The 24,949-nt window shown below is 38.5% G+C and overlaps 1 protein-coding gene across 1 annotated transcript in view; it reads right to left on the minus strand.

Annotated features, from left to right (window-relative positions):
* Positions 1-895: 895 nt before the first annotated feature.
* Positions 896-24,949, minus strand: part of Ifih1 (interferon induced with helicase C domain 1) — a 53,564-nt gene continuing 29,510 nt past the window's right edge. Inside the window, exons 5-16 of the mRNA XM_052725667.1 lie at positions 20,453-20,673; positions 14,979-15,189; positions 13,681-13,898; positions 12,722-12,838; positions 11,053-11,176; positions 10,280-10,555; positions 9,530-9,789; positions 7,076-7,225; positions 5,008-5,169; positions 2,520-2,710; positions 1,909-1,999; positions 896-1,813 (exon numbers count right to left, since the gene is read on the minus strand). Coding sequence (XP_052581627.1) covers positions 1,634-1,813; positions 1,909-1,999; positions 2,520-2,710; positions 5,008-5,169; positions 7,076-7,225; positions 9,530-9,789; positions 10,280-10,555; positions 11,053-11,176; positions 12,722-12,838; positions 13,681-13,898; positions 14,979-15,189; positions 20,453-20,673 — 2,201 coding nt within the window. The 3' untranslated portion in view covers positions 896-1,633. The remainder of the gene's footprint in view (positions 1,814-1,908; positions 2,000-2,519; positions 2,711-5,007; positions 5,170-7,075; positions 7,226-9,529; positions 9,790-10,279; positions 10,556-11,052; positions 11,177-12,721; positions 12,839-13,680; positions 13,899-14,978; positions 15,190-20,452; positions 20,674-24,949) is intronic.

A 24,949-nucleotide genomic window follows, 5' to 3' on the forward strand; every position in this document is an offset into this window, starting at 1 on the left:
GGCCTTGTATGAGAACTCTATCTAGATGTTTGACTGACAAAGCTGCTGCTATAATAAACGGGTGTATTTAAAACCACGAACCACGTCCACGTGTTGCACAAGAACAGCAAGCAAATAAAAGTGAAGAAGATAATTTAATCAACATTTCACTCACAGGGAGGCTGCTGAAGAAGGATGAGCTGAGGAGGCTAAATTGATTGTGAAAATCAGTGACAGAGGCTGAAGAGATGCTTGGTAGTTAAGAGTCGTTGCTCATGCGAAAGACAGTGTTTGATTCCTACCACCCACATGGTGGCTCACAAGTTTCAGGGGACCTGGTACCTTCTTACCTCCAGAGGCACCAGGCATGCATATGGTACACATACATACATGCATGCCAAACACACAAACACATAAATAAATCTGAAAAAAATTGAAAATCAGTTGTACCAGGCTTTTTCTTTTGGGTCACCAATCATCTCCCCAATCATGACACAGAGACTTCTTATCAGCTTTGATTGCTCGCCTTAGCTTAGTTCTTTTCTGGCTAGCTCTTTTAAATTAACCTGCTTCACTTTATCTACTTTTTGCCTTGGGGCTTATTACCTTTCTTATTTCTGTGCATCTTACTCTCACTGCTTCTCTATGTCTGGCTGGCTAGAGTGGCTGCCTGGCTTCTTGCCCCGGGGAATGTCCCTCTTTGTCTCCTCTTTCTTCTCTTGTTCTTCCTTCTCCAGAGCCTAGATTTCTCCTCCTATTTATCCTCTCTGTTGGCTAGCTATTCTTTCTCTTGCCCAGCTAGTGACCATTCAGCTCTTCATTAGACCAATCAGGTGCTTTAGGCAAGCAAGGTGAAACAAATGCAATACATCTTTACATAATTAAACAAATGCAGCATAGACAGAAGTAACACACCTTGACACAGTTAAAGTTTATTCCACAGCATAAACAAATGTAACACATCTTTGCCTAGTTTAAATAATATTCCACAACAATCAGTGACAGAACTGGCTGAGATTGGTATCTTGGATTCTCATTTATATTCCAGTACTTTCCACAATACTGTAACACTATACACTAAGGAGTATTACTGGTAGATTTTCTTTATCCTTACTGTTTTAGTTACTTTTCTGTTGCTGTGATAAAATGCCCTGACCAAAGCAATGTGGGATGGAAGGATTTCTTGTAGCTCTCCCAGTTTGAGGTTGTAATCCATTACTGTGGGGTCATCACAGTGGCAGGAGCTTGGGGTAGCTTGACACATTGCATTCCACAGTCAAGAAGCAGAATTGTGAGTGCAAATGTGTGCTTAGCTAGTTTTCTCAATTTTATACAGTCCAGGAACCAAGCCTGGGTAATGGGACCGCCCACAGTAGGCAGGTCTTCCTACCTTAGTTAACTTAAGACAATCCCTTAAGGGCATTCCCAGCTGCCAACTCCCAGGTGATCCTAGGTCTCATCAAATCGACTATTCAGATTAACAATTACATTTAGAACCAGTAAGAAGTATGTATTGCGTTGTTTCTTTACATGATTTAGAACAAAACAAAACCATCATTTATATATTCTGGCATTAGTTCAGTGGTATAATGAAAACATCAATCAAAATCATACTAAATTTTGAGTTGGCAACTCAACTTTAAATAATCAAGAGCTAGTCTTCATCACTATACAAGCAATGTTCTGAGCAGTCAAGATCAGGAAATCTGATAGGCAATTCTACCCACTTCTTATATTGTTTCTTTGATGAGTTGTTTTTGAAATTCACTACAAAATTCCTTATTTTGAGACAAGGCAAGTCTAAACCTTTGTGTACCATCATTGTTCCCCAAGCCTAGAAAACAAAAGAGGGAGGAGAAAATAAATGCCCATGCAATTTATCATTCCTTTTGGCCAAAGTTAAAACTGAACCCGCTAGAGTTTCCTCACCTGGCCACATTTGCAGATAATCTCCCCATTTGTTTGATAATCAGCAAATTTCTTTTGCAGTGCTTTGTTTTCTCTTACAATGTAGAGTCGCCTAAAGTGATCAGAGAGGAAGGATCATCAGTTGCACTTGACAAAATGACAACATGCACCTATGGGTTCATCATGTTGGACTTGATGGTCACCCACGTGCCTGGGTTATCTTGTACCTTGTCCTTTCTCATCTTCTGCTCCCCAGGATTTTTGTGACAAATCAGATGAATGTCCCCCATCCTACACATACCACACAAGTGTCATACTGTCTCTGGGTCTCCCTTGAAGTCTACTGTTATTTTAACTTTTTAGTCATTCAAAATAATTGAGAACAGATATGGACACCTGTAAATCAAGTGTCTTGTATCAACATGGCTTTGTGTCTTAGCTTTACTCCGTGTCTCAAGGGAGATTACTTTCAAAACGGAGACAAGAGATGAGATTATATTTGAGGGACTACAAAAGGGAAAGCTGTGAAGAGAAAGAAAATCTCACTTTCATTGTAGGCAGAATATTTACAATGCCACTAACCTCACCTCTAGTAAAGAAACTCAAACATGGATCAATCTTGCTGTACTCACTTAAATTCCGGTGTCATATTGACATGGTGCATCTTCTCAATTACGTGGATGTTTTCTCCTGAGCAGACTAGCATGCTACAATTTTTGCAGAGTAGAGTTATTAATGATGGATTGTTATTGTAATGCTTTGCAATACTTCTTTTGACTTTCATTTTCTTTTCCAAGATACTTTGTACCTGTAACTTTAAAATCTATATGGAGAAAAGAATAGTGAATTAAATATTTTTCATAGTTTTATGGAAGTAAATGAGCTGAAATTTACATGTCTTAGATTGTATTCTAGAAAATAAGAATGAAGAGACAACAGCACCAGATGAATTTAGCATACAATTTTCTACTGTAGTCATTGTCAAGTCCAAATACAGTGGAAGAATGGAGTAGAAGGTGTTGGGTCAAGTGGTGGGTGATGTTTGGGTTTATTCTAGATGTTTGATATAATTTTAACTTTTCAGGAAGGCTGACATTGTATGGCATGCAAAAGAGACTTTGTCTTTTGTGTCAACTCTCACTTTTTATCAGTGATTGCCTAAACACTGTGGGAAGGCATTTAAAACTGGGAGAGTGAAGTAGCTCTCTCAGTAACTGATAGGCAGCAGTTCTTTGTGGGAGCTTTCAGTATAAGGGCAGTGTACAGGGTCCACTTCGTTGCTGTTCTTTCTCTTTCATCCATCTGAGAAGTCTTGAGAGGGCAGATCTCTTGTTCTAGGGAGACTGAGAAGGGTAGTCCATTCTGGAGTCCCTAAACGGATCATTTGTTATGATTTGAATACCGCTTGCACCTCGATATTCATGCATGAACTGAATCCACAAAGTCTTGTGTTAATAGCATTAGGAGAAGTGAAACTTAACCTAGTTGTGTGCTTCGAAATGGGGCCCTTGAGAAAAGATTATCTCGGGTTAGGATTTAGGGGTGGAACCCACAAGATTGAATTATGGTGGCTTTGTAAGGACAGAGAGAGCACAAAGAAGTTTAGATACATATGCATTTCTGCTATAATGTAATAGCAGTCAGGAGGTGAGGCCTCACAGAGCCTTTCCTGTTCTTAGACCTTATGGCTTTAACTATGAGTCCAACTCATAAGCCTCTTTACATTAAAAATCAGCCTACCTTGGGCATTTCATGAAAACAATGAAAGGCTAACTAATACAATGTTTTAGTCTACAGATTGGGAGAATCTGACCTGTGGACTTCACAGGTTCCTGTAATTGTCCTACACAACTTAGTCTTAGAGCATCAGCTTTTATAAGGATCTCACTGAGTCATTCTTTAGTCATAAATATGAGGCAATAACTTTATAGTAGGATTATTTAGTGAAAATGTTTGGTTTGCTTTATATTTAAGGGGGTTTAAAATGTAAGTTTGTATGAAAACCTGGCCAGGAAACCTTGGAGTTGGTTATATACTTTCCACACCAATTTGTAAGCATCCCTTCCCTAAAACTCTATTTAGGGTAGAGCCAATTCTAATGTTAAGAAACTAACATTCACACCCATATGCAAGGGTGTGAATTTTCTTCTAAATGGATTGTTTGCTATTATAGGAGTTGCAGTCTTTACTTCAGTGGTATGAGAGTTTCCTGAAATGTTGTATAAATATATTCTTTTTCCCCACTGTATTCCTTTACCCAATTCAAATAACGTTATTAAATGAGATTCAGCTATATGACTTATTATATACATTTTAATCATTCAGAACTAGCCCCAGTGTCAGTCTCTAAGTGGAACTTCTCAAAAGTAGCTGTGTAGTCAAGTGTTTTACATCATACTCTACTACGCTGAGTTTTTGTTTTGTTTTGTATGTTTTTGAGATAGGATTCACTCTGTAGCCTAGGCTGGCTTTGAATGTAGTATGTAGTCCAAGATGGCCTCAAACTCATGGGGTAAACCTCTTGCCTTAGCCTTCTAAATGCTGGAATTTCAGACACAAGCCACCAAGCCTGGCTACACAATCCTATTCTAACTCCATAGTGCCCATTGTTGTATGATACGCACAACGCTGTGAAGTCTGTGCTTACTCTTTGCCTTCCCCCATCCTCACTAAGTACACACCAGAATCTCTACTTCACATAGCAAGGGTTTATGTTTTATTTGTCACCATGTTCTCTAATTTTAGAGAACATAGAGCCATTTTATAACTATTTTTGTAATAAAGATACTGTCTTTGTACATATGGGTTGGATCAAATTGAAACAACCAGGTAGGTTTGGATGAGTAAGTTGCACAAGTCTTTCTGGAAAAGGGCAGCCTAAATTCATACTACCAAAGTTGATGTTTGGTTTCCCTGCAGTGATCAAAATTCCCTCACCATTTTCTGCCCTCCACAGATCTTGGGGCTTTGTGTGAATCTGGACTCAGAACAAATCTTCAGACAGCAGCTGGTAACTCAGCACAATTTCTGTCTGGGGAAGTAGCCACCCAGACATCAGTGGCAAACAAACATAGCCATTCTCAGATGAAAACTAAACTCAACAGTGGTCAAGAACAATACCTCATGTGCATATTCCTCTGGTTTCATATTTTGAACACGGTTTATAGCTTTATACATCATCTTCTCTCGGAAGTCATTAACGATCTCACGTTCGGTAACTCCTGAGCCACTGCTGGTAACCAGGACATAGGTGCTTTCATCAGCTCTGGCTCGACCACGGGCCTAAGAACATGAACAAAGAAAGGAAGTGCTGTGTCTTGCTCTGAGCTGTCCCAGTTTGGGCCTGGGAAGATAGTCTTCAGTGGGTACCACAGCCTACAAATAATCTCTCTATTCTTAGTAAAGGTAGTTATTACCCATGGCTTGTAGATAAACTTTTTCAAACTTAAATGTTCTTTAATGCAATGTTCTAGGATGATTTTGGCAACTCTATGAAGCCAAAATAATACACCACCCATATAGCCCTGTTGCACCCTGAGCAACTATCATATGTAGTGGGTAGCCATTCCAGCTTTGATCTGGAAGTTCCAACCCCCATTGAGACTTCGGCAACCGTCACGCCTATAAGGCGGGGCCAAGGGAGGCGCCTGGGGACCCGAGATCTGGATCAGCGGGCGCTCTCTCCGTTCCGGGACCCTGGATAGTGGAGGATGACCAAGCAGAGCTCCAGAGAACACCGCTGGACTGTGATACACCTTCCCCAGACCCCGCGACCTACCTATCCCTTAATTTGTAAGTTATGCCATTAAATAAATCTCCTTTTAACTACGTGGAGTGGCCTTAATAATTTCACCAATAATCATAAACCACGGAAACCCTAAGCAGTGGCTTGGACCAGCGAAGCCATCTGTTAGGAAAGAGGATGAATGAGGACAAGTCATATCTCTGGTCTTGGCACCAGGGCTTCTGAGCACACAGAACTGTTCTCGGCAGCCTACTTTGCATTTTAAACACGGTTTAAAGGCTCCAGGAAAATATGCACATTAAAGAGTCAAATTTCTATAGGCTGTGTAAGAAGGTGAAAGGCACATCAATTCATTTTTGTTCTTTAAATTTTTCATTTGTGTAAACAACAAAATATGATAATATCTACTTCCCATTTGCCCCCTCCAACTTCTCACAGGTCTCAACCCCGCCCCAACATCCACTTCCATGTCCTCTTCTTGATTGTTAATGACCACTAAGGCCATTCATTTAGTGCTGTCCATATGTGCATGGGTATCAGGCCATCCAATGGACCATAAACAGCCTAGCCCTGATGGGGTGGAATTCACTAGATCTGACCCGTCACTGGGGGTGATATGGACACATTTTTAATAGTGGAAGCTTGATTGCCTAGCTCAAGAGCTTAACTATCAACTATAATACTATTCTTAGGGCAAACTGCATTCATATTGTAGTCAGAACATTCTGACTTACAGATCACTCCCTGAACTAATCTTGCTTTCCAGAAAGATAGCTGCCTAATGATCTTCACCTTCAATACCTTGTCATGCACCAAAGGATGAAATAACACCCCTTTCTTGTTTAAAGAATAATGTCCTGTATTTTCTTCATCATAACTCTTCTAAATACCATGACATTGTTAATATAGGTGAGTAAAAGAGCTGTGAAGTTTGGATGCAAACTGACAACTATTCATTTATTTATTGACCCCACTCACTCTTTTATAGAAAACTAAATATGTAGAAAAGTTGAGTGGCTGGAGGGAAAAAGACAACCGCTGGGCTCCCTGAGGTCTGAATGGGTTACTTTGTCAGACATTTCTGGACAGTAGGTTCATATTCTCGATCCCACTAGGGGCTCACTGACATCTGAAGATGGAGGAGGCCTCTTTTGAGCGTTGTCATGGGGCCAGTATCAAGCATAGTCTTGGAAAATCTCAAGACATAGAAATAGCAACCAAAATAGGGTTGTTGGGTAGATTATAAGAGGTTGCCCTAGTAGTTCAACAAACAGCAGTCATATAAAAGCCTTTCCCTTGTAGTTCTTTAAGATGGGTCTTTTAGCAGTAACACAGACGGATGCTTAAAGCTAAAGAGTTTTTGTGTTGTTTTAGTAAAAAGGAGGAATCCACATAGGAGCACAGGAATGAGAATCCACATTAGACAAAGAACTCTGGGCATACCTGGACCATGGCTATCTCATTAGTGACGAGGCCATAACGGATAACGATATTGCATTCTTTGATATCCAGGCCTTCCTCTGCCACTGTGGTAGCGATAAGCAGATTTATTTTTCCAGTGCGAAATTTACTAATGACTTCTTTTTGTTCATTCTGTGGAAACATTTTAATAAATTAAATTTTGTGATGCTAAACACATTCAGATCTTCTAATTAGGAGAAGAAAATAATAAATTGCAACTGGTCAGTGTAAATCAGAGGATTAGCTCATAGATGGATTTGCTGCCATCTGTTTTTGGCAACGAACAAAGACATGATGGTGAGACAACATTTGATTTCCAATCTGGGATTACCACACAATAACAAAAATATTTCCATCCTGCAGTCTGGAGGTGGGAAGAACATTCTTTATGCCAAGGAAATAAATTGATGGGCGATTTGGGAGGAAGAAAAGGGAGAGGTGTTGCTGGCTGAGAAAAGGCTTTGGCAAGGACAGGCTAAAATAGGATTTACCTTTCATACATTAACACTAGGGTCTGATATTTAGGAAATAAAATTCACTGAACCATTTACATCAGTTTTGAGACAGAAAATTTCCCATACATATTATAATTGGTCACTTTAAGAATCATCCAGGAAAAAAACAAAACAAAACAAAACATACAGAACATTCTTGAAAGGATACAGGAGAAAATCAAAGTACTGAGTGCTTCCAGGGAGGGGAACTGGGACAGTAGAAAGTGGTGCTACTCTTCAATTTTACTTTGAGCAAGATTTAACTTTAACCAGGGTAAACATAAGGTCTAGTCAAAAGACAATATAAATCAAAAGTGGATGACTATGTGATTAAAGCCTAATCACAGCAAGGATTTTTTTTTCAAATGTGAACTTTAAAAGTTAATATAAGTGTATTGAAATCTTACCTCTGGTTTTTGCATTGAAAAAACAGCTGAACATAAATCCCATCTGATATGGATAGTCTGTGGTATTTTATCTCCTCCAAACTCTCACCAAAGCTGCTAGCCACTGTGGCATTCAGGACACACTTACATTCTTTTAAATTAAGCAAAATTAACCTTCTTGCCCAGAGGTGTGTTCTTTCCTGCCCTTTCCTTTCTTTGTAAAGGTAACATGAGTTTTTATTTGTCTTATCACTGCAGAAGAACATGATAGAAACGTCCCTGACAAATCTTTGGCAACTTCTACCTTATTCATTGACATCCATTGATTGAAAAAAAAATCATATCTTTGATTTTAAGATATACCTGTACCTTCATTTCAAAGAGTACTTGAATACAAGGTTCCAGGATCAGTGCTGGGCCCTCAGGTCAAGTATGTGCTTAACTGTTATCAGGATGGATGAGTCCACTCCAGCTCACAAGCTGAGACTCAATGCACAGCTATTGAGTGTCCAAGTGGGAAATTTCAAGTTTTCTTCTCTTAAACACTAAATGGATTTGGTTTGTTCCATCGTGTGGAACAGTGATGGTTATCACAGGACTGAAGCAACTCCTCCCTGAACAAGACTCAAGAGAAATTTAGCTTTCAGGAGAATACCTAAACATTTTACATGTTTAAATATTTAAAACAGTTTACAAGTGTCTGTTTTCTCTCAAAAGTGTTTTTTACTGTGCACATAATAAATAATACAATTTTAAAAAACTAGTAAAGGAGCAGAAACCTTTTCAAAACCCTGTCCCTAACACAGCCAGAACATCAACTCTTCCAGGTTCTCATAGACTTCATTTTATAAGTATTTGTTGTACAGTTTTGATTGTCATCTACATTTCCTGTGCAGTTTTGAATTCCCACTTGATTTTATATTGTAAATATGTCTTTGTGATGTTGCTAACATAAAAGTTATTCATTTTCACAAGAGGTACCGAACTTGAGAAGTTCCCATAAGTATGGAAAAAGAAAAGGGAATTCTGAGATGACACTGACCTCATTAAGTACTGCTGTGGAATAATGCTTTTGTACACTGGTTTAATAAAACTCTGACTGGTCAGTAGCCCGACAGGAAGTATAGGTGGGGTAAGCAGATAAGGAGAATTCTGGGAAGAGGAAGGCTGAGTCAGGAGATGCCAGCCCGCCATCCAGGGAGCAGCATGTAGTGGCACACAGGTAAAGCCATGGAACAGGTGGCAACATATAGATGAACAGAAATGGGCTGAGTTAAGTGTAAGAGCTAGTCAATAGTTAGCCTGAGCTAATGGCCGAGCAGTTTTAATTAATATAAGCCTCTGTGTGTTTACTTGGATCTGAGTGGCTGCCGACCAGGTAGGACACAGGTTCAATGACAAAGTACCACCTATTGGCCTGTCATTAACTCAAAATGTCAAAAACAAGAGCCTCCTGTGAATCTGGTTGTGAGAGAGTGAAAGAATTGAGAAACATTACAAGCAATTAGAGAAGCCTCATTGAAGTGTAAGAAATGAACTCCCAAAGGACAATGTACCTGTGTCATGGGCTTGACTTCGCTGCTGTGTCCTGCCCCGATCAGATGATGCGCTTTGACTCCAACTTCAGCAAACTTTTCATTTTCCATAATCCACTGGGAAAGTGCATAGGTGCTCTGCCGTGTCTTTGTGAAAATAATTCCTCGAGATGATTCTTCAGACCTTGTGAATTGTTCCAATATGGTGTTTCTTAATTTAGCGAGCTTTTCGTTTTCGTATTTTGGGTTTTCAGCTAGCTTTTTCAACATTTTCTTGTTATCTTTAAAAATAATTATTAATGTTATTAGCTTGATTTAGCTATCCCCACCAAACACACTCATACATGCACATCCTACTATACACCACAAATATGTCCAATTTCTATTGGTTAGTTGAAGAAGTTAACTTAAAAACTATTAAAAATAAAATTAGTTTGCATCAGAAAGCTAAACAAAATATTTACACTGGCAGTTTTTACGTAATGGGGCACTAAGACATGACTCATCTGTAGGTAATCCTGTGATATATTTTGTGCTCAGACTATTTAATTAATTAATTGCAATGGTCATCGCAATTAAACTGCATGATCAAATGATTATGATTACACAATTAAAAGTTAACCTCTGCCATCAATTATAAATCACAGTCTTTGTGGGATTCTTTAAAGATGAAGTTTGAAGGCGTTCTAGAAGTCTCAAAGAAAGCAGCGAGTCCCTGTCTGAGAGGTCAGCGCAGGAACACGGACTCTGTGTTGCTATCCTGAGTCTTACCAAAGAATAAATTCATGAGAAATTCATCGGTTTCGTCCAATTTCAGAGATTTCTTTCCACTGCCCTTCAGTTCATCATCGCAGCTGCTGGCATCGTCTTCACTGTCTTCACTTTCCTCTAGGACCGCGAACTTCTTTGCTTTCTCATCGCTGTAGAACGTCTCCAGGTGGCTGTATGCGTCAATCATTCGGATCGTGTCGTTGATTTGTAGGGCTTCGTTGTACTTCCTCAAATGTTCTGCACAGACACGGTCTTTGCGATTTCCGTCTTTGGCAGCTGTGGAAGAATAAACTCTGTGGGTGAGGCAAAGGGCAGAGAACCATCCTACAACTGTTGTACGCTTGAATAGGTTATGGCTCAGCAGCCAACTTCACTGTGGTGTCGGAAAGAGCAAGGCTCCATATGTGTCATGGGTTCTAAAGGGGGTGGTTTTCAATGCCAAAGCCTGCTACTTGAGCTCAGTGTGAGCAGAAACGTGGCCCTGAACCATATTCGAACAGCTTGAAAAACACGTCAGTAAAATTGCCTTTGGAGACAGAGCTGTTGATAGCTGCCTTAATACTTTATATATAATAAATGAAAGTGAAAACTGGATGAATTGACACCTCTTTCCTTAGATGAGGAGTTAGAACATGTGTGGGCTTGCCCTACACACAAAACAGAAATTCTACTTGATGTTCCATTTGCTTTCAGATTGCTTCTGAATCTGAGAGGATCATCTAAAATCTTGGTGTAAACAAGGAAAAAAACTGTTAGATCAAAACCCAAATTACCTTTTTTTTCCATTTGAATGGCCCATTGCTCATAAGGCTGAGTTCCAAAATCTGACATTGGACTCATTTGGCAGTAAGCTTGGATGCTTGTCATAATTTCCAGAAGTTTCTCTTTAAATGGATTCTAAAAAAACAATTATACATATATTACTAAAGTTGTTTGAAAAAGCATTATCTTTGTTAAAGCAATTTACATATTATAATTGGATCAGAATCATTAACTAGACCATGCAACAGAATAATCTCTGATCATTTCTTTGTTCACTACATTTGGTTTTTACCATTTTACCTCTACCATCAGGACACACCAATTCTGACACCATAAACCTCTATCATCAAATTGCCAATCTAAATTTCTTAAAAAGTAAAGCCAGTGAGTATTACAGTCCTTGAAAGTTAAAGGTAATGATAAATATTTATTGACTTAATGTCACAATTACTTAGAAAATATTTAATTGTATTTAGGTAACATTCCCATGTGAATACCAGGTTTCACTACTATTATTTCCAAAATAAAAGCAATTGACGTCATTTGGGAAAAAAATCCAGGTATGGAAGAATGTGTGTTACATGATTCAACTTGGATAAAGTTCAAAATCAGTCAAAACTAATAGTTTCCCTTGTCATGAGGATAGGCAAGAGAAGGAGTTTTGAGGGCCTTGTCATGCGCTGTCTCTTGACCTGAATATTTTGCATAAGTTTGGTCAATTTATGAAAGTTCACACACACACACACACACACACACACACACACACACACACACACACACACATTTTGTGCTTTTCCCCATGCATCAAACATTACTAAAGAGTAATTGAAAAAGGCAAGTAAAAAAGAATGGGAAATCTTCTCAAAAGACTGTTCAGAGAAGAGAAGCAGTGATAAAAATGTATCAGTGAGTATAGTCTACCCAACAAGCCAGCATAGCTCTATTTCAGAATGAAAGTAGGTACACTGTGGAGGTTGGCCACTAACACTGGTTTGGTGCCTACAACATTATAACTTACTGCACACATATCCCATCATTTAGTCCCAATAACCTTATGAGGTGGATTCTCAATGGGATTAAACTTATTATACATAGCTAAAATTTATCAAGTTTTCAATCCTACAAAAGAAAGAATTGGAATAGTCTACTAAACATAACATCCAAACTGACTATAAGCTGATTTTTTTAGTTAGTGAAAATATTCACCAGAAAAGCATCAATACATTCAATGCTTCACTTTTTACAATCGGTGTTTTCCAGAGAAAGAAAATAGACCGATGAGAATGTCTGTTGTCACTGCCAACTGCAACACAATGACTCCCTGGAAAATCAGAAAAGCAATCGTGCAAAACATCAAAACAGCAAGAGGATGTTAACTCCTACAATCCCTCCAGATTAGCCATCCATGTTCCCCAGCCCAATACTTCCACTCTTCCAAGAATCAGACGTAACTAAGCACTGAGCTGTGTTCCCTGTAAGCAAGAAGAAGGAAGATGGTGGAGACAATTCGTAGCAGTCTCTGCTGCCTTGTATCAATTTTTAAAAGTATAGAATGATGGCTTTTTGATTAAAAAAATGTTAAATGGGAATATTCAGTTGGTGAATGTAAAATAGCTCCTGCCACCTTTCAATTGAATATGGCATTGCCAGACAAATACATATGAAATGTTTAGAACATACTTCTTTGGTGTCATCAGCAATCACAAACTTCTTGCATGGTTCCTTTATTTGGTGTTTAAGTTGACCAAGATTCTCTTTCACTGTTTTAATGGTAGATGCATCAAGATTGGCACATATCTGGAAAAGAGACACTTAAAGTATTCTTTTCTTACAACCGAATGTATACTTTTCTTACAAGTGAATGTCAGCAAAGTGTAATATAAAGTTTTTAGCATAAATACACTTGAGATCAACAGTAACACTGTAAATGGCACCCCCCATGGGGAAGTTGATGAGTGCATCTTTAACAAAAAGAGCCTCGTATTTCAATTTCCCATTCCCCCACTCCCATCCCCAAACCCTTATTTAAAGACAGGGTCTCACTCAGCAGCCCTAGCTGGCCTGGAACTCACTCTGTAAACTCCAGCAAGCTGCGTGGCTCTGCTTCCCAAGTGCCAGCATTAAAGGCAGGAACCACTAGTTTTGCCTCTTTTCTCTCTTAACTGGAGTAACCCGTATCCTAGACTGATGCAGAGTGGGAAAAGACACAGAGAGCATGCTGTTTTGAAAGTCATGGGGTAACAAGCCATCAGGAACGAGCACTATCAACTATGTTTCTGTATCAAGGAGATCATGGAGTTCAAGTGTAGAAGTACAATAGTTGCAAAGGCATTCTACCCAACCCGTACTTCTCATTAATTTTGGTTGTGAGCCTAGTCTTTCATGGCTGAGCCATCTCTACAGCCCTCCTCATGAATTGTATCCAGCTTCATAACAATTATGTGATTGCTCTGTATCACTTGTATTTATGAAGGCTGTCACCATGTTTTAGAAGACTGAGGCTATTTTCTAGAGGCAAAGCAAACAGCCTTCATTTCACTGATGACACTGACACTTGAGCTTTCCACACAACTTAAAATCCCAAGAAACCCAGGCATTTGACACAGCCTGTCCAGTAGTCCACAAACACAGTGACTTACATTTAAAATATGTTTTTCAGCCTCCACTTGCTTTTTGGCTCCTCCCACACCAGGTGATGCGGTCAGTCCTAGAATCTGAGGCAGGGGAATTACCGGTTGGTTTTGTTTCTTGAGGGTATTGTTCTTCAGCTTCTGCTTTAAATACCGCCGCATGATGTTGTTGTAGACGGCCTCCTTGTTGGTGTGATGGCATTCGTCAATGATAATGAGGGAAAAATCTGAACAGAAAAGGCAGAAGGTCTGTTTACCTAAAATGCACGGTACAGTGAGACAAGCACCAGGAAGCTAAAGCAATGAGCTGCCGCTGCCTGTCTTCCGTTGGGCAGAATATAGGGACAGCCCTACTGGATCTGCTTGTATGACGTTACCCATGATTACCATATATGAATAAAATAACCAGGAATGGTAATCATGGCTCCACTCCTATTAGCTGTTATCTCTGTCTCAAGATAAGATTCAGAAAGTGTTAGTGAAATTCATATCTTTCTTCCAAATAAACAACAACAAAAACAAAACCTTCCCAGGGCTCCACTCTTGTTCTTGAATAAAATTATAATTTTAGGCTGATAAATCCTATTTTTGTTATACCGAGTGAAGAGTGTACTATTTAGAGAAGCATGATCTTGTGTTGTCTAAACTTCACATTTAATTATTGTGATTACTTTGACTTTTCTCTGTCTTTCTCCTAATCATCTAACCATTCCAAATAATGTAGGCAGAACTGTAGTTTTTATTTTACAGTGAAGAATGTAATTCTAGTAGGATCTATCACCAAATTTAAAAATTATATATGTAATATTATACATATATGATATATATATATATATATATATATATATATATATATATTACAATGTAATTATTCTCTCCAAGAGACACAAGCAGAATGATAGCACAAAAGGAAAAAAAAAATTGACCTCTCAAAGGAAGGGTTTAGAGGAACTCTGGTAAGCTGTGGGTCAGTCAAAATTTAAGTTGAAAGTGTGTGTGTGTGTGTGTGTGTGTGTGTGTGTGTGTGTGTGTGTGTGAAGTAACAGAAGAACATAGTGCTTAATGCTTGATTTACTAACGATATACTCATGCAAAAGCAAGCCATCAAGTTAAACATTTTTCTGTTTTTGTTCATTTTTTCCAGGAAGAAGAGCAATTAGGTGATGTTTTATAAAGTAAAAAAATAACTTGGATGAACTAAGGTTAATTTTCAGCATGTAAAAAAGATGATTTAAGGAGCAATCTCTGTTTCTATCTTTAATATTTCTATCAGTCTTTTTTTTCTAAAATTAGTCACTCCAACCAACCTGACAGCTGTACACCATCATCTTCTCCACTCTCCAGATTTAAGAGGGAATTTTCCAGGATTTGAGCTGTGCTGATGATAACGTCATAAGATTTGACAACTTCTGGGAATGATATTTTCAGCTGGGTATCACCACTTAATCCAATAATGCGATACCACTTCTTCAAAAATGGGTTGAACTCTTTGCGGAAAAGTTGTTCAGCTAACATTACCTTTAAAAATGAGAGCACACAGAACTTTTAAAAATTCAGAAGAAAGAGAGAGGAAAGCAAAGCGAAAGACACAGAGGAATATCAGTCAAAGGACTGTGTGGGGACGAGTAAGAGGAATGTTTACACTGAATCAGTTAATTTGCTATTACCGTCTATATTTCATTCAGTCTATCCATCTGACATTAAATACCCACGGTGTTTGTATTAGATGTAGACACTGCATCTAGAACACAAAGATATGTGAGATAAGGCTGATAACTGAGAGGAACTCAGTCTAGCTGAGCACATATTCTAGAGATCATTTATTCTCAGTGCCTGGGATCCTGCTAGAGACCATTTGACTACAACAGTGGAAAGAGCAGGGAACCCGGACAGCAGCAGTAACACTTTGTGAGGACAATGTGTGGGATAGGAAAGAATGAACTCTAAGAATGGCTTTGATCAGCCGGGCGGTGGTGGCGCACGCCTTTAATCCCAGCACTCGGGAGGCAGAGGCAGGTGGATCTTTGTGAGTTTGAGGCCAGCCTGGGTTACAGAGTGAGTTCCAGGAAAGGCACAAAGCTACACAGAGAAACCCTGTCTGGAAAAACCAAAAAAAAAAAAAAAAAAAAAAAGAATGGTTTTGGTGTCTGCATAAAAACAAAGTAGCAAGCAAGGGTGAGAGAGGTACACATTTTGCTTCCTTTCCAGCCAACTCTGTATGTTGCAATATCTGGTAACAGCAGCAGTTGAAATCCCAGTGACACCTCCACATTTCAAGTCACTCAATATCTCCAGAACGGAGGGAAAGATGACCTAGTCTATCTTATTTTTAAATTCTGTTTTCTTTTGTTTGAGAACGGGTGTTATCACTTAGTGCAGACTGGTCTTGAACTCCCTTTGTAGTTTAGGATGACCTTGAACTCCTGATCCCTCTGTCTCTACCTCTTCAGTGCTGGGATTACAAGTATGTACCACCAAGCATGCTTTGTGCTTGGGTGCCGTGCTGAGGATTGACCCCCAGGCTTCCTGTATGTTAGGCAAGAACTCATAACACCTGAGCTATATGGCCAGCCCCAGTCAGGCTACTTTGAGGGTTTCTATTGTGGAATATTTAACTATGTGAAGATGTGTTGCATTTATTTATGCTGTGGAACATTACTTTAACTGTGTAAAGGTATGTTACATTTGTTTCTGCTGCATTTTTTTTTAACAATGTAAGGATGTGTTACATTTGTTTATGCCGTATTTGTTTAGTTGTGAAGAGATGTGTTGCTGTTTCACCTTGCCTGCCTAAGGCACCTGATTGGTCTAATAAAAATCTGAATGACCAATAGCTAGGCAGGAGAGGGATAGATGGGACTGACAGGCAGAGAGAACAAGTAGGAAGAGAAGTCTATGCTCAAAAGAGGAGAGGAAGAAGAAGAGAAAGGAGAAAGAGAGAGAGAGAGAGACCCAGCACCAGCCAGCCAGCGCCAGCTAGCCAGACAGGGAAGAAGCAGGAAAAGTAGGACATACAGAAAGAAAAGGTAAAAAGCTCCAAGGCAAAATGCAGATGAAGAGAAACAAGGTTAAGTTATAAGAGGATAAGATAAGGCCTAGCATTCATAACTAATAAGAAGTCTCCGTGTCATGATTTGGGAGCTGGTTGGTAGTCCAAAAGAAAAAGCCTGCTACAGGTTCCATTCTAGGAGGATGTAAAAATGGAAGTCCAGGAGTATACAGTATAGCAAACAGAAAATTGGCAGGAAGAATGTCATGGCCAGGCTTCAACACACGCACATTGCATTTCTCATAATTATCGTATTACCTGATAATTCAGTCACTGTTGGATAATCCTGAAACTCACTCTGGGTGGCATTGACTTCCTACTGAAGGACACAGGGAAAGCCAGATGCAAGTCTGACATGGCTAATTGGGAGGTGTGTGGTCCTCTTGGAGCCTTTTCCTGAGATGTGACATGGTGCTTGCCAAGACTAATCAAGCCCAACTGCTACCCACTTCTGCTGAATCATATGGGGCTACATCACAGCATCTGAAGGAACCTGGGATTTATCCCTCGTGATGGTGAAGCCCTAGATAGGAAATGGAAAGTCTGGGAGCACAGGTGGTGTTTGCGTTTCTCTCTGCACTCGAAGGCTATAACTTTGGAAAGGATGGAAACGAAAGGAAATGGTATTAGAGACCAGGATTTCTGTATTCTAGATTAAAAATTATAATACATTGCTATTGGGCTAAACAAGAATATGCTGTCTTACTAAGTCAGATATTTCCTGACAGACACACCAGTACTTAAAGCTGAAGCTACTTTAATTAAAACAAAACAACAACAACAAAAAAGAACTTACAGTAAGCAATTATGATGCAAATGGAGAGCTAGTGGGAAGACTTTTAGTAAGCTCAGGGAAAACAAGAATGAGGCAGAAAAGGACTGAGTGATGCTCTCAATGCTCATTCAGTGGGGAAATGCCATTTGAAAATTCAGATTTCATGTGTACAATTCAAAAGTTTGTATGTTTAATGGGAAATTTTTAGTTACTCTACAAAATATTCACAAATATCTATAAATATTGGAATATTTTTGTTTAGTCTCATAGCTTTTGAAAACATTCAGGAAGTATTTGAACCTTAAATACCTAGCTCACAGTCTATGCCAAGTACTTGGACCTTGAGTACTTACCCCACAGCCTATGCTAATAAGTACTTGGATCTTAAGCACCTAGCTCACAGCTTATGCTAAGTATGTGGGTCTTAAGTACCTAGCTCACAGCCTATGCTAAAGCTGATGCAGGATTCATTCACACAAACCACATAGAACGAATAAAATCTGCTTTGATTCTTAAAAGAATCCAAATGGATATGAATAATGAAAATTGTAAACATTAAATGCACCAACATTTATGAAAATATGCATGTGTATGAATTACCTACATTTTGTGGGTTGAAAGATTCCCAATTAGAATAAATCATCAAACAGAAGAATGTTTGTGCAAGTGAAGGTACGGTAGACCATTACAAAATTAGATCGAGGGCCGGAGAGGTAGCTCAGTAGTCAAGGACGCTTACTACTCTTTCAGAGGATGCAGGTTCAATTCCCAGCACTCACAGGGCAGCTTACAACTATCTGTAACTCCAGTTTCAGAGGATCCAACACCCTTTGATGGCCTCCATGGGCATCAGGCATGCATGTGTTGTGCAGACACATAGGCAAAACACTCATACACATAAAAACAGATGAAAAATGATCACTTAACATGAATAAGAAAAATATTGAGTGCTTACGCTGAAGCTTGTAAATTAGTTGCAGAAAAAGAAATTAAAGAGGTTTTAGCTTGGTATGTATTCAAAGGTATTCAAATGAAAAGGAACCAAGGATTTCAAGCTGATAGCAAGATGTAGCTAATGTCAAAGTCTATGATGTACAAATATACTCAGCCCTGGGTTGAATGTCTACCTCATCTCTCCTCCACTCCACATTCCTAAGACTGGATCTACAACACTTTGTCTAACACTGTGTCTGAGAGAACTCCAAATCTTAAGGGGCCTGTGAATCATGTTACATGAATAATGAAAGGATGGTGCCTTTTCTTTGTAAAGATCTGTTGCAAAGCAGTAGAATTAGGTTTATGTTCCAGAATGACAGGAAAGAATGACTGTGTGTTCCATAGGACACATAAGTTTGGGTGAATGCGTGCCTGGATTTCCTTGAGTGGCGAGTGTAGAGAAGATGCCTGTGGTTATTTTGAAAGATGGGAGATACCTCTGGTACCAGATATTAACCAGCAGAAGTGATATGCCTCTCTGCAAAGGAAGAAAACTACATTACAGAGGCCCTCTCAGCTCTTACTGCCTATGATCCTATGACCAGATAATGGAAATCAGGGAAGGAAATAAATGAAAAATAATAACTGGGCTTTGAAGGTTCATCGTTTGGATGGGGTGGTAAAAATAACAGAGACAGGAAAATAGGGGAGAGAAACTTTGAGAGGAGAGGGGATGAAGTTGAGATTCAGAAAAAGGCAGAACTTCCTCCAAAGAAACAAAGGCATCAGTTTACATGCCTTTAAGTGCCTGGATTCATTTAACAGCATTATTTTTTTCTATGGACCTAAGACTCAATCCTTTCCTATATGCAAAGTATTTGATTTCATTAGGTTCCATGTAAGAAAGAAAGATAGGAGAATTTAATGACTCATTATTAAACTCTTTTTAATATGTGAGCACATGTGTGTTTGTTCGTTTGTGAGTACTGGATTTCAAACCCAGAGCCTTGCATGTTCTAGGCAAGAGCTCAACCACTGAGCCACATTCCCAGTTCCAGGAGAGCACTTTGGACTCAGAAATTGCACACAAGTCAATCTCACACATTGTGATGGAAATCACTAAAGCCTAGATTCTGCATGTATTTATTAATATGGCAAATAAGATTTCAATAAAAAATTTTAGAATAATCTAAATCTTAAAAAATATAGTCTTAAAAGTCTATTGATATATTTTCTGTAAATAAATATATAATAATAAGAAAAAAGTTATTATTGGTTATGAAAAGCACACTAAATTTTATTTTATAGAATAGGAAAAATTAATATTCTCAATCTAGAAATGTATAAATTCTCATGTTTAAATAAAATTCAAGTAAATAAATTTTATTTGTAATGTTAATATGAAGATGGTTTTGGGGTCCTCAGAAGACACACATTTTCAAAGTAAAGTTCAATAACATTTAATGTAATATATATTTGCATAAATTATTTAACCATCATTTGACTATTTAACTTGAAATAGACAAAATATTTACTTGATTTTCTCTTTGGCTTTGAGTCACTTTCTGCATGTTCTGGATAAAGAACCCAGAGCCTTGCATGTTCTAGGCAAGAGCTCAACTACTGAGCCACATTCCCAGTTCCGGGAGAGCACTTGCAAGGTTAAGGGTTAGTGGCTAAAGGGACTTTAAAGGAAGGTATTTGATCCTAGATTCCAGGGACACACACGCTCACGTTCATCGGCCTTACACTGTGTGTTGGAAAATTTAGTTTTTATATATAAGTTAGAACGATTTGATTTAATGTTGTAGTTTTATGAAAAAAATCAATCTTAAAGTTAATCTTTTAAATTTTAGGTATATAACTTAAAGATGAAAATTAAATTAAATGGTTTATTTGCCATCACACCTAATTAAACAAAATCTGTGGGATTTGTTGCTACAAATGTTATCGTCTAAAAGCTTCAGAATAATGAAGCAAAAATGAGAATATTGAAGCAAAGGCGAGCACAGGAGGCGTACCTTATTGACAAGGACTATAACCTTCCCAGGCTCAGACGACTGCTGCTTCTTGTCTAAGTGATCTTTGGTGATGTAAACAGCCACCCTGGTTTTCCCACTCCCCGTGGGAAGGCAGATAATAATATTCTTCCCCTCCAAAGCTGGTTGGGCCACTTCCATTTGGTAAGGCCTGAGCTGCAGTTCTGGCTCAGGGGATGCTCTTTGTGTCTCCGTTCTCTCATCTGGAGGAAGCAAACATGAAAAAGCAACGTAAGATCAAGGGCAAGGAAGACCCTAAGCCAGACAGCCGCAGACTGGACACACGCTTCTGGTGGCTTAAGTCCCTTTCCTCTGCGAACCAAGCCAGCCCAATTCCTGTTTTCTGGACCAGAGAGTATCAGGTTTGTCCTCAGGACATCACCCAAGTTCCCTACCACGGAGTGAATTAACAGCATGTGGGCCTTGGGAGGAGAGGACACACTTCCCTTGGCTCTTAGAAAGACTGTAACATAGGCTTGTCGGTTCCCATTGCTAACCAGGTTGAGAACCAGGTTCCTCAGGTCTTTGTTTAGCCCTTTGTCCTTCTGGTTTCTCTTAGCCCTTCCACCTGTAAACCAAGAGAAGCTAGAAAGGCAGGAGTGATTAGCTGTCACTGCTGTCACTTGTATTTTTAAATTTTATTAAAAAGAAAGAAAAGTAACAGCTGGAACTACTTCCTTAATTTGCTAAAATGTCATCTGACAACTAAATGCCACAGAGCCCACACCTGATGTCATCTATTGGTTTCTGTGGGGCTTTTGGCACTCAAGACCTGCATATAAACTGGACCATTGCTTGAATATAATGTGCATATATATCTTCTTACAAATGATCTCTACTTAACAAACCTGATATAATGTAAATACTTTATAAACAGCCTTTTTATTGTTTAAGAAGTAATGACAAAATATTTCTGTGTGTTCAGTACAAATTTTAAAATATAGTTTGGATACACTGTTGACAGAATCTGTATATGTGGCACTTGTGGACATGGAGGGCTGCCTCTGTGTGTGTGTGTGTGTGTATGTGTGTGTGTGTGTGTGTGTGTGTGTGTGTGTGTGTGTGTGTGTGTGTGAGAGAGAGAGAGAGAGAGAGAGAGAGAGAGAGAGAGAGAGAGAGATGAGGAAGAGACACAAAGAGACAGAGACAGAGTGAGAGAGACACAGAGAGCAAGCACACACACACAGAGAGAAACAGACAAAGACAGAGAGGCAGCATGGAGAGAGAGAAGGAGAGAGGGAGAGAGGGAGAGAGAGAGAGAGAGAGAGAGAGAGAGAGAGAGAGAGAGAGAGAGAGAGAGACAGAGAGAGACAGAGAGACAGAGAGAGATTCATACACAGAGAGAACAGGGAGATCTTTTGCATTTGAGGCAACTAGGTTGTACAGCATATTTAGGAAACAGTAGGACAGTATTTTCTATACTGGCCTTTAATTGATGTTGCCACCAAAAGATAAAACATAATTATCTAGCTTTAAATTAAATTGTCATGAATTTTGCCATGTAGTTTTAAAATTGCCATTCATTTTGTTACTCCCTATTATACAAATCCCCATGCATTTGTTCTGAAACCCAAAGCAAAATATATTAGAAGTATATTTCCATAACACACATTTTTAAATAAAAAATACCAACAAAGTAAATGCTAACTAATAGTGATTTTATAAATGCTAGAGTAATCTTATTATAACATGTCTTGGTTTAAACATATTTTGTTCAGAGGTGACCGTGTTTTTCCATCTTATTAGCCGAGAGGAAAGGCTCTAAAAAGGCATTGCTTGCAGCATGGAATGTAGTAAAATAAATATTTTTCCCACTTAAATGTCCACCTGTGCTTTAAAGCGTCGGAAAAGATGAAATGACAGTGCTTATCAGTCTTTGACCACACAGGAGATGAACGCTCACTCCCTTATCAATGATCACGATAAAACTAAACTAACACCATCCCATTAACTTTAAAAAACTTGCTGACAACTCCATTTCCACAAACCGTTGATCCTCTGTACGTGGGTTTTAAATTGCTGAGAGAGGACTAACTGAACAGGTAGGAAAATTCACACCGGAATGCCACTTAGTGAGAATCATCCACAGAGCAAGCGGGACATTTGCCTTCTACGCGTGAATGAGGACAGATGTAATACATTTAAGCTATGGTTGGATCATCTGCTGAGTCATTTAACAGGTTTTTTATGACAAAAAAATCACACAGATCATCAGCATTTTAAGTTCACTTCCCATTATATTTCTATAAGGTTCGGGTTATTTAACAATAATATTTCATTTCCAGCAAGTGGCTTTTGTAGGTAGTGAAAATCATCATATTTCTTTTCTACTAAGAGTATTTATTACCCAACTTTTCCCCCAAAGCACTAGAATATTTATAATGAAAGATAATTGAAGTAGTATCAAAATCAAGACACGGAAATTTATATCAATAAATTCTCTGTTAATTTTACTCTATCAAAATTTTGGTATAGATTTAAAAACAATAAAATATCGTGTTCCTCATAGTAATTGTATATACTTTTTAATAGTAATTTCCTCCTTTTTGTTGTTATGTTTTCTACTATATCCTTTGGTAACAAAACTTAAAAAGCAAAGCACAAGGATTTTCTAGGTCTCTTTTCTAGAGTCCTTTTTGTTGTTATGTTTTCTACTATATCCTTTGGTAACAAAACTTAAAAAGCAAAGCACAAGGATTTTCTAGGTCTCTTTTCTAGAGACCCAAAACCCAAGTAAAATGAATGAACTCTCTGTCGCTTGTGCATATGTTAGAGGTTGAGAGTGAAGTGGTCCCACAGTCTCCTTGTTTCCTCCGCTGCAGGTAGCCCTGCTTTGGGAGGAAGCTTTGAAAAGTTGGGTCTAGCTGGAGGAAGTGAGTAACTGGACTGAGGCAAGGGGAGTCCATGAGAGTTGTAGCCTGGACAACTTACTTCCTGCTAGGCTGCCAGAGAAATAAGCAAGACAATTGACTCTCCATCTTCTACAGCCAGGAGCTCCACTGCTCACCATGCCCTGCTCCACCATGATGGATTGTATCCTCTGAACCACAGGCTAGAGTAACTCTTTCTTCCCCTAAGTTGTTTCTTGTTAACAATTTGGTTGAGGAATGAGAAAAGTAACCAATACAACATCGTGGGATTTTATGGTATTACTATAACTCAGAAGGATGAGAAGAGTCGAACTATCATTTTAAAGATTTAACTCCAAAACCAAAGTTATGAGGCTTCACGGCTACTGAACTGGTCACGTGTCACTAATTCATTCTGTAGGCACCTATTATATACTACATCCTGCCAAGGTAAATTTGTTTCTCAAAGGACCTCAATATAGGAAACTCTACTGCCCGAACCTTATATATCAGGCTAGATAAATAGATAATCCTATTTATTTTTGACTCAGGACTAGAAGATCCAATGGGCAGCCCAGAGATTTAAAACAGAAAAACAGAGTGGATTCGGGGGGAAAAAATAGAGTTGGATTCAATGTTAGAACAGCATCCAAAGAAAAATGTTGGGTTAGTGCTAAATATTCTCCCTGATTCTTGCCTTATCACATCTTCTGACACAGGGATGGAAAAATGTATCCATATAAGCAATGAAAACAGTTTCATCTTCTCTGTCACCAGAAGGAGAAAACTGGGCTGGAATCAATGAGCCACAAGCTAGTATCAAATAAAAATCAAATGTTTGGTTTTGGTTTGTTTATTTATTCTATTTATTTATATTTATTTATTCTCTCTGATGTAATCAATATAACCCAACTATATAATCAATAGAATCCAAATTATAATCCATTAAAACTAATTATATAATCCATATAATCCAAGTTACAATCAATTAAACCCAATAATAAAAATGATATTAAAAACAGTGACAGGCTTTGAGGTACATTGCATATTCCCTTTAAAATAAAAGCCAGTTGAAGGTCTTTAAATTACATTACAAAATGTAAATGGTCAAAAATGAAATGAAATAGGGTTTAAATAATAATATTCTATTGAAACTACACCATGTGGCAAATTTCATTCTCACATGGATTTTGACAGCTGAGTTATTCTTGGAGAGAAAAGGTCTGCCACTGCATGTGTTTGAAATCGACAAAGCATCCTTTTACCTATAGTGTGTAACCACAGGGAAAAAACACTCCTATTGGACAAATATTAATAGACATCTTCTCAAAATAGCAGGAGGTACATTCTCCATATCAGGTCAATATGGACTGACAAAGAGTGTCACTGCTTTGAGAAGCAATATATCTTCCTAAAAATGGGGAAAGAGAAATCTTGCAACCTACTTAGACTATTTAAACTTGAAAAGTGCTAGCAGTCATCTTCTCCTATAGTAGGATACTTCTATGAAGATCATAATACAATTGCCTTGGTTCTCCTTATGTTACTTTTGAAGGGGGATTAAGGATATGTGATTTAAGGTGCTTTATGATGTCAGCCTAGACAGTGAAAACAATTTCAGCTCTTACAG

The sequence above is a fragment of the Peromyscus californicus genome, unplaced genomic scaffold (genome assembly GCF_007827085.1).
Source record: "Peromyscus californicus insignis strain IS unplaced genomic scaffold, ASM782708v3 Scaffold_7__1_contigs__length_154581171, whole genome shotgun sequence".
NCBI lineage: Eukaryota > Metazoa > Chordata > Mammalia > Rodentia > Cricetidae > Peromyscus > Peromyscus californicus.